Consider the following 11,522-nt stretch of genomic DNA (forward strand, 5'->3'; position numbering starts at 1 on the left):
TCCCGTGCCAGGTATCCAGGTGCACGCCGATGATGGAGCCCTGGCCGAACCGTGATGAGAAGCTTGTCTTGTCACCCTTGTGGTGGAGGAGCCCTGGGGGGGACAGCAAGGTGGGGGTGAGCCCTGCTGCCTAGGGGTGCCTCCTGGCCCATCCGCCCTCGGAGCCCCACACACCTGTGTAGGAGAGGCCCCAGCTATCCTCGTCTCTACCGAGCAGGCTGCAGAATGTGTGGTGGTACTTGTCCAGGTCCACGTCGGACGTCCCGATGCCTACCATCTGGGGTTAACAGGCAGGGCAGAGGGGGCCCAGGACCACAGCAACAGCCGTGCCCCCCGCCCCCAGCCCTGCTAGCTACTTACCATGTCGGTGCCGTAGACAGGCGAGGTCATCTTGATCTCCCAGAAGTGCTGGCCATCCCCCAGCTCCTTGGTGCCTCGGATGGCTGCTGTGCCACAGCTGTACTCCACGTGGAAATTGACCTTCCGGTTGTCACAGCTCAGCAGGGTGGCCGAGGACTTATTCAGGTCATCCCAAACCCAGTCAAAATCTAGGAGAGGAGAGACCCAGGTTGGGTGGTCTCCAGAGCCCCCACTGGGACCTGCCCACCACAGCCAGCCCAGGTGGCCCCACACCAGGTGCTCACACTCGTCTTCCTCCCCACAGCGGCAGTCCTTGCCCCGGTGGGCCGTGTGAAGGCTGCCGCAGAAGGAGGCTTCACTCTGATTATCACAGTCGCAGAAGGACTCTCCCGTCACAGGCACTGCGCTGGGGATGGACGGCGGCAGGGACGCATACTCGGGGTCAGAGTCGGAGTCACTGTGCTGGGAGAACAGGGCAGGCTGTACCCCTGCTGTGCCCTCTGCCCGCCCCCTGCCCCAACACTCACCACGGGCCAATGGGTGAACTGCTGATGCCCCAAGGAAGGGATCTGGGAGTTTCCCTGGGTCCCAAGTGGACAGCTGGCTCACCCTGCCACAATGCCCCCAGAATGACCCTGGACACCTCCTCACAGCTCAGGAACTGGGCAGGTGGGCCTCCTTCCCCCAAATATCTACCACACCCCTGGCTTCCTGCACAGCCAAGGGGGCCTGGAGGCCCAGGCACTGATGAGCCCATGACAGGGCTGTGTGCTCGGCCATCATCCTTCTCCAGGTAGCTTCTAGCACACGGATATGGCCCCACTGAGGGTGGCCTAAAGCAGGGGAGCCCCTTGGCAAAGCCCACTATTGACCTAATAAAGGCAGCCCCGGTCTCTGCCCTGGCAGCAGCTGGGCTCTTTGCTGTGGCAGTGACTGTCTACCTGCCTTCCTGGGCTGCGTCCCCCTTTTCATCCTTGCAAGTGGTGGCTCTTAATCCCTGTCCCAGGACTCTGACAAGCCCAGGGCTCTCATGTTGCTGCTTTAAGCTTCTGTTACAGGAAAACAGTGAGTGGGGACCCAGCCCCCTGCCTGAGGGGCTCAGTCCTCATGGTGCCTGCTCCGAGTCTGGGGCCTGATCCCAGGCTCAGCTGGTCAGGTGCTGGCGACCAGCTGACCCCCACTCTTTTGGAGGCCAGCAAGGGACACTCCACACCTAGTCATTCCTACTCTGAAGCCATATAGGCTGCTCCAGATATCCACCTGGGCTCTGGATCTCAGCCCAACCTTCAAGGGGCTGGGGTCTCCCTGCCCAGGGCCCAGAGGGTGCAGCCAGCCTCTGCCTGCCTGCTCTGTCAGGTCCCAGTCTCTACCCTTGGTCTCCTGGCCTCTGGGCATGCCTCTTGCCTCCTTGAAACACCCTCTCCACAGCAGTCCAGGTGTACCTCCTCAGACCTGGTACAGATCCTGCCATCCTGGGTTGAAGCCCACCCCCCCATCAGAGCCTCCCCTGCCCTGGCCCCTCTTCCTCTTCCCCCACCTGTCATGGGGGGTGGGGGGTGTCTCTTTGTCCTTGGATGGCAGCTTTCAAAGAGGCTCATCCAGCCCTCCCTCCCAGGTCCTCTTCCTTCTCACCTGCTTCCCTGACAATCGCCTTTATCTTGTTGATCTGCCTCCTCACATTAGAACAGAAACCCAGGGAAGAGCCTGGTCCTCATTTTTTTTCTATTATACTCAGGGTTTGTACAGAAGCTCCTGAACCAACCAGAGAGGCTGAGCTGAGGGGGTTGAGCCCCAATTCGAGAGAGCCCCCAGAAAGGAGACTAGAAGCAGGCCCAAATCATCCCATATAGCATAGAACGGTGATCCCCTAAAAGCCAAGGCAGACACACTGCCAGCCAAGGCAACCCCCTTCCCATGGAGTCAGGCGCTAGGGGCACAGACCTGAGCACTGCAGGCCCAGAAGTCAGCCTGGGCAGGGGGCAAAGCCAGCCCCACCACAAGCCATAAGAGAAAAAGGAAAGACAGGTGTGTCTGTTCAGTCTTCAAAGGTGCCAGGGTGACACACCCACTTGCCTGCCCACACACACAAGTACTCCAGGCCCATTAGGTGACAAAGCATGCTGCATGCAAGCATGTGTCAGACACTGCACCCCAGCCCCCCAACACCTGCATCCCACAGTGATGAGCCAGCAACGCAGAGACAGGACAACAGACTGCTGCAGGCCACGTGGTCTGGACAGGAGCTGGAGGCGGGACAAATGCAATCCAGGGCCTCTTTTTCACCTGGGCAGGGATTTGGGGGCAGTCCCAAGAAGGGGACTAGGACACTGTGAACCCAGAACAGTCACCTGCAATTCTCATCTAAGGCTTGGCGATTCCATGGGGCTTAGTTGCCCTCAGTCTAGGGAGGAGAGGCGCCCACCCCCACCCAGGACACCTGGCTGAGCCGGGGCAATAACGCAGGGTGGCTGTGACAGCGCAGACAAGTCACCCAAGGATTACCCCTACAGGAAGCAGGGGAAGTGACTCAGGGCAGAGCCAACCTTCTGTTCTCATCTAAGAGATTCTGGAAGATGACTGAAAAGCCACCCCCAGTGTCCCCACAACAGACGCAAAAGCCACACAGCCCTGCCACTCCACCCTGCGATGACAGGTCGGTGCAGCCATGCTCTGGCTGCAAAGCCCTTAGGTATATCAGCAGCCTGCACTGAGACAAACAGCAGGAGCTGCCGTTCTGACCGCCTCCCCAATCCTGGGATCCCAGCACTCAGGAGCCACTGAGTGGGGGAAAGCACAGGAACTGTGGTCTCTAAAAACCAAAGATCTCTTACATACAGAGCTCATATTCGTTCAGACAAAGGAACTGTCTGGAAAGATGCACATCAAGTTAACAGTGGCTCCCTTTGGAAACTGGCTGAGTAAATAGAATGGAGATGCTCTGTTGATTGAACTGACCAAAGAGCCAACTGCCACCCTCTTTAGCGGAAAGAGGAATGTGGTATCTGTCCTAAGGTCCAGTCGCCACAGGGCCACCTGGGTGAACAGAAGAATTCTACTGTCCCTCTGATCTGCCCTCAGAGATGGGGTCTCCACACCTTAGTCCAGCAGTACCCACCTCATCTACTGGGACCTACCTGCCCATCAGAGTCGTAGCCCCAATTAGTGGTCCCTGCTAGAGCCACAGCCCGGGCATCTGCGTCTCGGCGGGCTGCACTCAAGACAAAATGCCATGCCCTGCTGCTCCGGGGCCGCCTAGCCATGATGGACAGGATCTGAAAGAAAACACAGGTTCTGAGCACAGGAAACACGCAGCACACTGGAAGGTCTCCCAACTACCCCTGCGCTTGGCCCTCGGCCAGCTGTGCCAGCCACCCCCCCCACCCTCCCCACCAAAAGTGACGACTTTCATGAGCTATGTAGATGCTGAGCTGGGGCTCCAGAGCTCTCCTCACAAGCTCCTACCTTCCTCCAGTGTCCAAACACCTTGATAAAACTTAGGTAGAGTGTATAAAGAGCCATCCAGACACACATGACTCTCAAATACATATCTCAGCCCGTCTGGGCTCAGCCTCAGGAACCCAGCTGTCCAGCCTGTATGTCCCTCAGGTATCTCAAACCTTGCCTGGCTCCTCCTCCATTGCCCAGTTTGACAAATGGCATCTCCAGTCTCCCAGTTCCTCATGCCAAGCTCACAACAGTCATCCCCAACCCACCTTCCTCCTTCCCACTGTGGCCTAAGGGCCCCACACGCCCCACACCACCTCCAAAACACGCCCTGAATCTAACTGTACACCCCCCACTGCCACCACAGCCAGTCCCACCCCACCCACTTCACTCCCTACAGCCAAACTGACTGTTTTTGAAACAAACCTTTACATTTTAAGCCAATCTTAACAAACCTTAAAACTCTTCAGGGCTTGCCATTGTTCTTAGGATAAAAGGCAAAATCCCCCAAAGCCTATCAAGTTCCCCTGCGCTTCTCCAAGCCACACTGGTTTTATCCCAGTTGCCACTTCTTCCCTGCCCTTTGCTCTGGATGCCTTCCCCTCCCCTCATATCCTGCTTACAGTCACACCTCGATTTCTATGATTATCGACTGCTTAGCTCTCCCTCAGACTGAAGTCCCCAGGAAGGCTGCCACTGTGCCCCAGTGAGGACCCCGCCAGGCACACAGGCCAGCACTGTCGGTGAATGAGCGCAGGTACTGCTTTCCAGGGATGGGAGCGCGGTCTGCAGAATCAGGTTCCCCTCCCTCCAGCAACGCCACCGCACGGCTCCTTCACCCACCGGCCGGAGCCAGTCCCGGAGCCGGCTCTAGTCTGCCGGCCTAGTCACCATCCACTGCGTCTGCAGCGCACAGTGGACGCCACGCGATGCACGCGGAGTGACCGGCCCATGAGACTGTCCCCGCCCTGAGGCCGGCGGCACGTCCCCGGCCTCGGAGCAGGGGGCCTCTTACTAATTCCAGTTTTGGTAGGTGCTGCGGCTCCACCCGGCGTAGCGGGCCTACCGTGCGGGGCAGCTTGCCCCCTTTGCCCGCCCGGGGCCCTGGCGCCACCTGCGGGAACAAAGGCGCGGCCGGGCCGTGCCGCTCGCGAACCCGCAAGGTCCCGAGATGGGAGGGCGGGGAAGCGCGGAAGCGACCCGCCCTCACCTGAGCTGCTCAGCTGCCGGCCGTGACCCACTTTCCGCTCCCGAGCAAGACGTAAACAATCCCCGCCCACGGCCCGCCCCCCGCGCCGCATTGGCCCCACCGTTGCAGGCGGGCGATCCCGGCCCAGGGCTTCAGAGTGGGGCCGGGCCGCGCGGCATATGCTTCTTGCCAAGAGGCTGTTGGAACTGTCAGTCCTGACTCGCCGTCCCCATTGGTCATGTCTCAAGCGAGACGGGGTAAGGTCCGCGCGCCCTCTGGATGCGGGGCGAGGAAGGGCGGGCGGCGGCCCCACACTCGGGCGTGATACGGAAGTGGATTCACCTCCGGTACGAACGTCCGCGCCGGAACCTGCGTAAACCCCCCCGTGCGACCTGATTGGCTAAGAGAAGCGCGCGTAGGCCTATCAAAAGTTGCCATTGGCCCAAAGGCTCTTCACTCTGGCTGGAGGCGGGCGGAGCGAAAGGAAGCAGAGGGGAACAGCGCGGCGCCGCGGGAGAGATGGACGCTTCGGCAGGTGAGTCCGCGGAGGAGCGGGGAGGGGCTGGCCAGCAGCTGCTGGTCGGGGCTCCGAGTGTTTAGCAAATCGTTTTATTTGCAGTGTAAGGGCTACGGAGGCACACGTGTTCTAATGTGTGTAACGCCCTCAAGTTGCCAGTTGCCGCATAACTGCAGCGCTGCTCGTGGATGTTAGTTCAGGGGAACGCGGAGAACACGTACGCAGTTTGTCTTTAAAAACACAGTATTGCCCGTTTCATGCCATGTTTTTTTATTTGGTGGCCTATTGATGTCGCAAGATTTGAGGCTTAGATTTTAAAACTTAGGAAGAAGTCTTGTTTAAATAGGGGGTTTTAAAAAGAGACATCGCACACTTTAAATTTTTTTGTTGAAGTTTTTACTCTAGCTTTCTAAAATTTAATACTTAAAAAAATTAAAGTTGTGTGGGACGGGAAACATACAAGTGGATATAATCAGATTTGTACAGATGAACCAAAATAGGCCTTCATAAATAAGGGTTTGCCACATTATCTTCTGAAAGGCCTCGGATCTGGTACCATGGGCACCAAGCTCTTACATGCTGACGATATCTAGCAGATTATAAACAACACTGGAGGGGAAAAAAAATCTTAAACTGGTTGTTATAAGGGTAGATTTGCGACAAAGTAAGAAGAATATTTGTTACAAATGCACATAAAAATTCAAAAGGCCTAATGGGTATGCAGTAAAAAAAAAAAAGAAAGAAAGAAAAAGGTTGACCTCCCTGTGCCCAGACGCAATCCCTGGTGTAAATTGTATCCAGAAAGATTCGTTACTTAGAAGCTTACAAACTTTGCAATGTATCAAATAATTGATTCGTCGGACTTAAGGATGAAGCTCACCAGGACTTATTTGTTATCCATAAAGGGGAGTCCTTACTTTCTTCTCGGGGGAGATACTGCTTTTCTTGCCTCTTCCAGCACAGCCCCTTTCCCATCTAGTGGGCATTTGGTGAATGTACTTTGTTGATAGTCCATTTATAAACTTTTTTAGCTTACTTAGGAGTCAAAGGATTGCTGTCTCAGAAGTTTCCTGCTCCTTCCAGTTACCTGACGAGAGCACGAGTGTCTTATTTGATTCTCAGATAGAATTCCCCATTCCTACTAGTAAGGAAAGCGAGTCCTTGAGATTAGGATCTTGGATGAACCAGGACCCAGATGTGGCTCTTCCTGTGTTTTCACCAGAGCCCTCTCCTTCCCCACCCCTAACAGAAGTGAAGTGGACTCCCCAAGTACCTTTTGATATTAAAGCAATTTAAGTAATTTTTTAAATTGCCGCAGGGGTGACCTGGAGCCATGGTGTGGGGCTTGGTGTTTGCAGGCAGTCATCTGGGTGGGGGAGTGTGCCCTTTCCTTGTCACCTTACAAGGTACCCCAGCCCAGGGTGCTGGAAGCAGACCTAGGACAGGCACTGTAATGCCTTGGTGACAAGGACCTACCTGAAAGCCAGGGCAAGCACCCTCTGAGTTCTTCCTAGGGAGGCTTTGGAGGCAGCAGCCTTTGAACGTACCCTTGAGAAAGGGTCCCAGAAGGAAGGGCAGTATTTATGCTTGAGCCCTGCCCAAGGACCCAGGCATGCAGGGATTTGGCAGAGAGAGCAGCTTGCGGGAGGCCAGGCAGGAGTCAGGATGGTGAGGTCTTGAGGGCGCTGGGGCAAGAATGTGGGGTTTGCAGAGGGGCTGAGGGTTGAGTGTATGCAGGCGGCAACCCATGCAGGGTGCAAGGATTGGGACGATGACTATTTGGTGAGATTTGGAGCTCACTGGAAGGAAGAGGAGCTGGGGAAGAGTGGCTGGCTGGTGGCTGACAGGGATCCACAGAGTTCTTGGGCCTAGGACCTGTGTGGGGGTGACCAATGCCAGGTGACACTGACATCCATACGCCCGCATGACTGCAGCTGCTCTGGGGCCCCAGAGCTGTAAGCATCTCTCCTGAGGACTGGAGGCCAAGCTCCCTTGAGTGCCTCTGTGACCCCAGAGGAGCGGGCTGGACGCCGGCAGATCAGACCTGGGTCCTAGGAGCAGGGTGGGTGCTGCCCAGTCACAGAGGTACCTCATGGCTATAATGATCCCATTTCCATCAGTCTCTACCCCTTTCCATTGGAATCTGCTGGGAGGCAGCAGTCTTTGGCTCATCACCCATGTATGTGGGAGCTCACAGGTGTGCGATCACACACACACACACACACACACACACACACACACACACACACTAGGAGAGCAGTTTGGGGCATTTCAGACAGGAGTGATGAGAGCCGCACCATTGAAGGAACCAGCAGTCGGGCCTGGGGCCTGCAAGGAGACGTCCAGTGAAGGAGCAGGTCTCAGGATGTGGGAGGTGCATGGTGACACAGCGAGTGAGTGGTGAAGAGCATCTGTGCCAAGGGTCTCCCCTCTTATCCTGAGCAGAGCCTGGAAACCTGGCTGGTGTCCGGCACATCATCCTCGTCCTCTCAGGAAAGGGCGGGGTCGGGAAAAGCACCATCTCCACGGAGCTGGCTCTGGCCCTGCGCCATGCAGGCAAGAAAGTAAGTGCCTCTGGCTCCAACCACTGCATCTGTCCCCTACTGAGCCCCTACCCCTTGCAGGTGGACACACAGGGCAGCCATCTGGCTTCTTCCTGCCTTGGGGGGGCCCCGACACAGCATGTGGTCATCCTGCAGGTGGGGATCCTAGATGTGGATCTATGTGGCCCCAGCATCCCCCGAATGCTTCGGGCCCAGGGCAGAGCCGTACACCAGTGCGACAGCGGCTGGGTGCCCATCTTCGTCGACCAAGAGCAGAGTGTCTCCCTCATGTCTGTGGGCTTCCTTCTGGAGAAGCCAGACCAGGCTGTGGTGTGGAGGGGCCCCAAGAAAAACGGTAATGACGGGGCAGGGGATGGCACTGTGGCCTTCCAGCCTCCCCCAGCCGATGCCTCTGTGCTCAGTTAAAAAGCCAAAGCCATGCAGGAGCCCCGGGCTGCCGCCCTCCCCCACCCCCTTACCTTATGGGCCTCTTGCTGCTCACCTGACCAGTCAGGCCCCAGCGGGGTGTAGGTGTGTGAGTCCAGACAGTGGATATGGGTGATGAGAGCAAGACACAGCTGTGTGGCCATCAGCTATGGAGTCCCCTTCACCTGGACAGGAAGGGCAAGTCTGCTCAGACCCCAGCCTACCCTGTGTGTGTGGCGGGGTGGCCCCAAGGCTGGTCTCCAGGGCTGCTAAACCAGCAGGTGACATTAAACCCTTTTTAACTGGCAGTGAGCCTGCAGGTGTGAGTAGCGGGCTTAGGGCAGGGGCTGCTCCCACTCAGCCCATCTTCCCTTGGGCTATGAAAGTTGAGGCTGGGCACAGGCACCCCAGGAGGGTCAGAGCTCCAGCCATTCTCTGCTGAGGATAGAAATTCCATGGGGTGGGGTGGCCCAACAGCTGGGAAGAAAGGGTTGCTTGGGGACAGATGGGAGGGCCTCCCTGCTGCACTGTGACCCCGCCCCATTCCGGGTGAGGAGCTGCTTGGAGCCCTTATACTCTCGGGGTCATGGGATCTGCAGAGATGCTCTGTGCACTGGAGGCTGGGTGGAGGCGATGGGCTCGAGATCCCTGCCATCTGACCTTCCTGGGTCTTTGCAGCGCTGATAAAGCAGTTCGTGTCTGACGTGGCCTGGGGGCAGCTGGACTACCTGATTGTGGACACGCCCCCAGGGACCTCTGATGAGCACATGGCCGCCGTGGACGCCCTGCGCCCCTACAGCCCCCTGGGGGCCCTCCTGGTCACCACGCCCCAGGTACTTGCCACCCGGGCGGGCATCTCTCCCTGCTCTTCATACTCATCTTGGCCGAGTGTTCAGGATGCCCATTTGCCTGTGCCGCCTCTTCCCTGGTCTCTAGGCGGTGTCCGTGGGGGACGTGAGGCGGGAGCTGACCTTCTGTAGGAAGATAGGGTTGCGGGTGATCGGCATTGTGGAGAACATGAGTGGCTTTGTCTGCCCGCACTGCACAGTGAGTTGTGGGACTTCGTGGGGCCATCACCAGCCTTTGGGTGGGGAATGTCTTGGGGGTAAGGATGCTGTCGCGGACCCCCTCCCTGCTCCCTGTGCCCGGCCCCCACCCCTCGACTGGAGAAGCCTCAGGTGGACCCTGCGCCTTTGTCCTAGGAGTGCACCAACATCTTCTCCAGGGGAGGTGGCGAAGAGCTGGCCAGACACACCGGAGTCCCCTTCCTAGGTGAGTGGGTCAGGGCTGCCCCTTGGCCTCCACTCCAGGTGGTCCAACCTGCCTACACCCGCTGTGCCCAAGAAGGGGGAAGATGGCAGCTGCTGTCGCCACCTATCTTCCTCGACCTGTGGGCATGTTTCTCTAACTTTGGTCAGTGCTGACCAGCTGGAAAGAAACAGCCTGAGAGGAAAGTGGCACTATGCAGGCTTTGAGTGGGAGCTGATGCCTGCTGAGACCTAGAGTGACAAGCAGAGGGAAGGCTGCGGCTCTGGCTCTGGGAGCGCCTCTTGGGGTGGGGGTGGGGAGACACGTGTCCCCAGTGCTCGCCTCACACTTTTGTAGGTGGGCAGAGCACGAGGTGGGTGGCAGAGCTGGGCTTGCTGGGCGGGGTGCTGACTGTTGAGGTGGAAACAGAGTCCGAGAGTTCTTCCAGGCACCTCAGCCAGAGCTCTGCCGACAGCTCCGCTCTGGGCTAAAGCAGCACTGACAGCGGCTCCTGGGCAGTGGGAGGTGGGTGGACGTGGCCTCCCAGGCCTCCCTCTCACCACTTTACCCCTTTCCTGGCCCCTTCCCTTTATCTTTGCAGGCTCTGTGCCCCTGGACCCCCAGCTCACGAGGAGCCTGGAGGAGGGCCGAGACTTCATCCAGGAGTTCCCTCAGAGCCCTGCCTTTCCCGCACTCTCTGCCATAGTCCAGAAGATTCTGAACGAGACGTCTGCTCAGCACTCTTGACCGAGGCAGCCTCAAGTGTCTCCTCTTGGCACTGCCATGGGGCTCTCGCCCACTGACTCGAGGAGAGGTCCTGGGTGCAGCCCCTGGAACCTGCAGGGCTCGCCGTGGGGCCGTCACTGTGAGCAGGTCTCCCTGCCCGGCCCTTGGAGACATGTCAGTGCTTCGGTAGCATCTCAGTGCCAGGGTCGCTGACACTGAGTGGTTCTGCTGGGTTGGCCTGTGGCAGACCCCAGGGACAGCATGGGATCCTGGTGCTGGCACATTCACGCTTCATGTCATGGTACTCATGTGCCCCAGACAGATGGACACCTGTGTCTCCACAGTGTCCACAAAGCTTGTGGATCTGGAAGCGGCCGGGGGACTTCATCGTCCTCAGGTGCTTGGCAGCCGGGAGGGCTGTGAGTGATCATGGTGACAAAGAGGAGTACCTGGTAAGGTATTAAGCCTGTAACTTCAGAGGAACCCATGATTAAACATGTCTGGCTGCCACGTTTAGAAGTCTGACATTTCTAGATCATTCCACCTTGGTCCCGCCTGTGCCTTAGTGAGGGGCTGTGTCCTGTAGTAGACAGTGATCGTCCCTAAGTCCCAGGGGCAAGGCCAGCAGGCCTATTGTCAGCAGGCCCCTGAAGACTCCGGCAAGGATGTGTTTGAATGGAGTTTGGTGGGAGTTTGCAGAGGAATTTGTGATGTTGGAGAACTGTGTGCGGGGGTGGCCCTTGGCCACTGGTACTAACTGCCCACCCCGCCCTCCACACCATGGGGATCTGGGGGTAGAGCTAAGAGCAGAAGAGGTGAGAGAAATGCAGTCAAGTCTCAGGGCTCTTTTGCACTGTTTAGGGAAGTAGGAGTGAAGCCCGCTCTGGAGAGCAGGATAGGGAGGGGTGGAGGTGCTGCCCTTTTCACAGGAAGATGTTAGGCTATCAGAAGAGAGAGGGCAGACCTGGGGCGGGGATGGCAGGGGGACCAGGGAGGTAACGTCAGGTGCCACTTCTTGGGGGCAGGGTGGATGGATGTTTCCTGAGGGTGTAGGGGCTACTGGGGGGAG

At 57.8% G+C, this 11,522-nt stretch overlaps 3 protein-coding genes across 3 annotated transcripts in view; 2 read left to right on the forward strand and 1 right to left on the reverse strand.

Moving 5' to 3' along the window:
- The window catches only part of EME2 (essential meiotic structure-specific endonuclease subunit 2), a 5,890-nt gene extending 5,136 nt beyond the window's left edge, over positions 1 to 754 (forward strand). The window contains exon 8 of the mRNA XM_019648603.1: positions 665 to 754. Within this exon, the coding sequence (XP_019504148.1) occupies positions 665 to 694 (30 nt within the window). The 3' untranslated portion in view covers positions 695 to 754. The remainder of the gene's footprint in view (positions 1 to 664) is intronic.
- SPSB3 (splA/ryanodine receptor domain and SOCS box containing 3) overlaps positions 1 to 3,632 on the reverse strand; it is a 4,807-nt gene extending 1,175 nt beyond the window's left edge. The window contains exons 1-5 of the mRNA XM_019648610.1: positions 3,495 to 3,632; positions 645 to 822; positions 361 to 548; positions 175 to 277; positions 1 to 93 (exon numbers count right to left, since the gene is read on the reverse strand). The exon at positions 1 to 93 is cut by the window's left edge and continues 33 nt beyond it. Of these exons, the coding sequence (XP_019504155.1) occupies positions 1 to 93; positions 175 to 277; positions 361 to 548; positions 645 to 822; positions 3,495 to 3,620 (688 nt within the window). The 5' untranslated portion in view covers positions 3,621 to 3,632. The remainder of the gene's footprint in view (positions 94 to 174; positions 278 to 360; positions 549 to 644; positions 823 to 3,494) is intronic.
- Positions 3,633 to 5,145: 1,513 nt separating this feature from the next.
- On the forward strand, positions 5,146 to 10,969 carry NUBP2 (NUBP iron-sulfur cluster assembly factor 2, cytosolic). The gene is made up of 7 exons (XM_019648605.1): positions 5,146 to 5,528; positions 7,956 to 8,074; positions 8,210 to 8,408; positions 9,158 to 9,312; positions 9,416 to 9,526; positions 9,682 to 9,751; positions 10,329 to 10,969. The coding sequence occupies exons 1-7, from the start codon at positions 5,513 to 5,515 to the stop codon at positions 10,472 to 10,474; spliced, it is 816 nt and encodes a 271-aa protein (XP_019504150.1). The 5' UTR covers positions 5,146 to 5,512; the 3' UTR covers positions 10,475 to 10,969.
- The last annotated feature ends 553 nt before the right edge of the window (positions 10,970 to 11,522 follow it).

The sequence above is a fragment of the Hipposideros armiger genome, unplaced genomic scaffold (assembly GCF_001890085.2).
Source record: "Hipposideros armiger isolate ML-2016 unplaced genomic scaffold, ASM189008v1 scaffold_126, whole genome shotgun sequence".
Classification (NCBI taxonomy): Eukaryota; Metazoa; Chordata; class Mammalia; order Chiroptera; family Hipposideridae; genus Hipposideros; species Hipposideros armiger.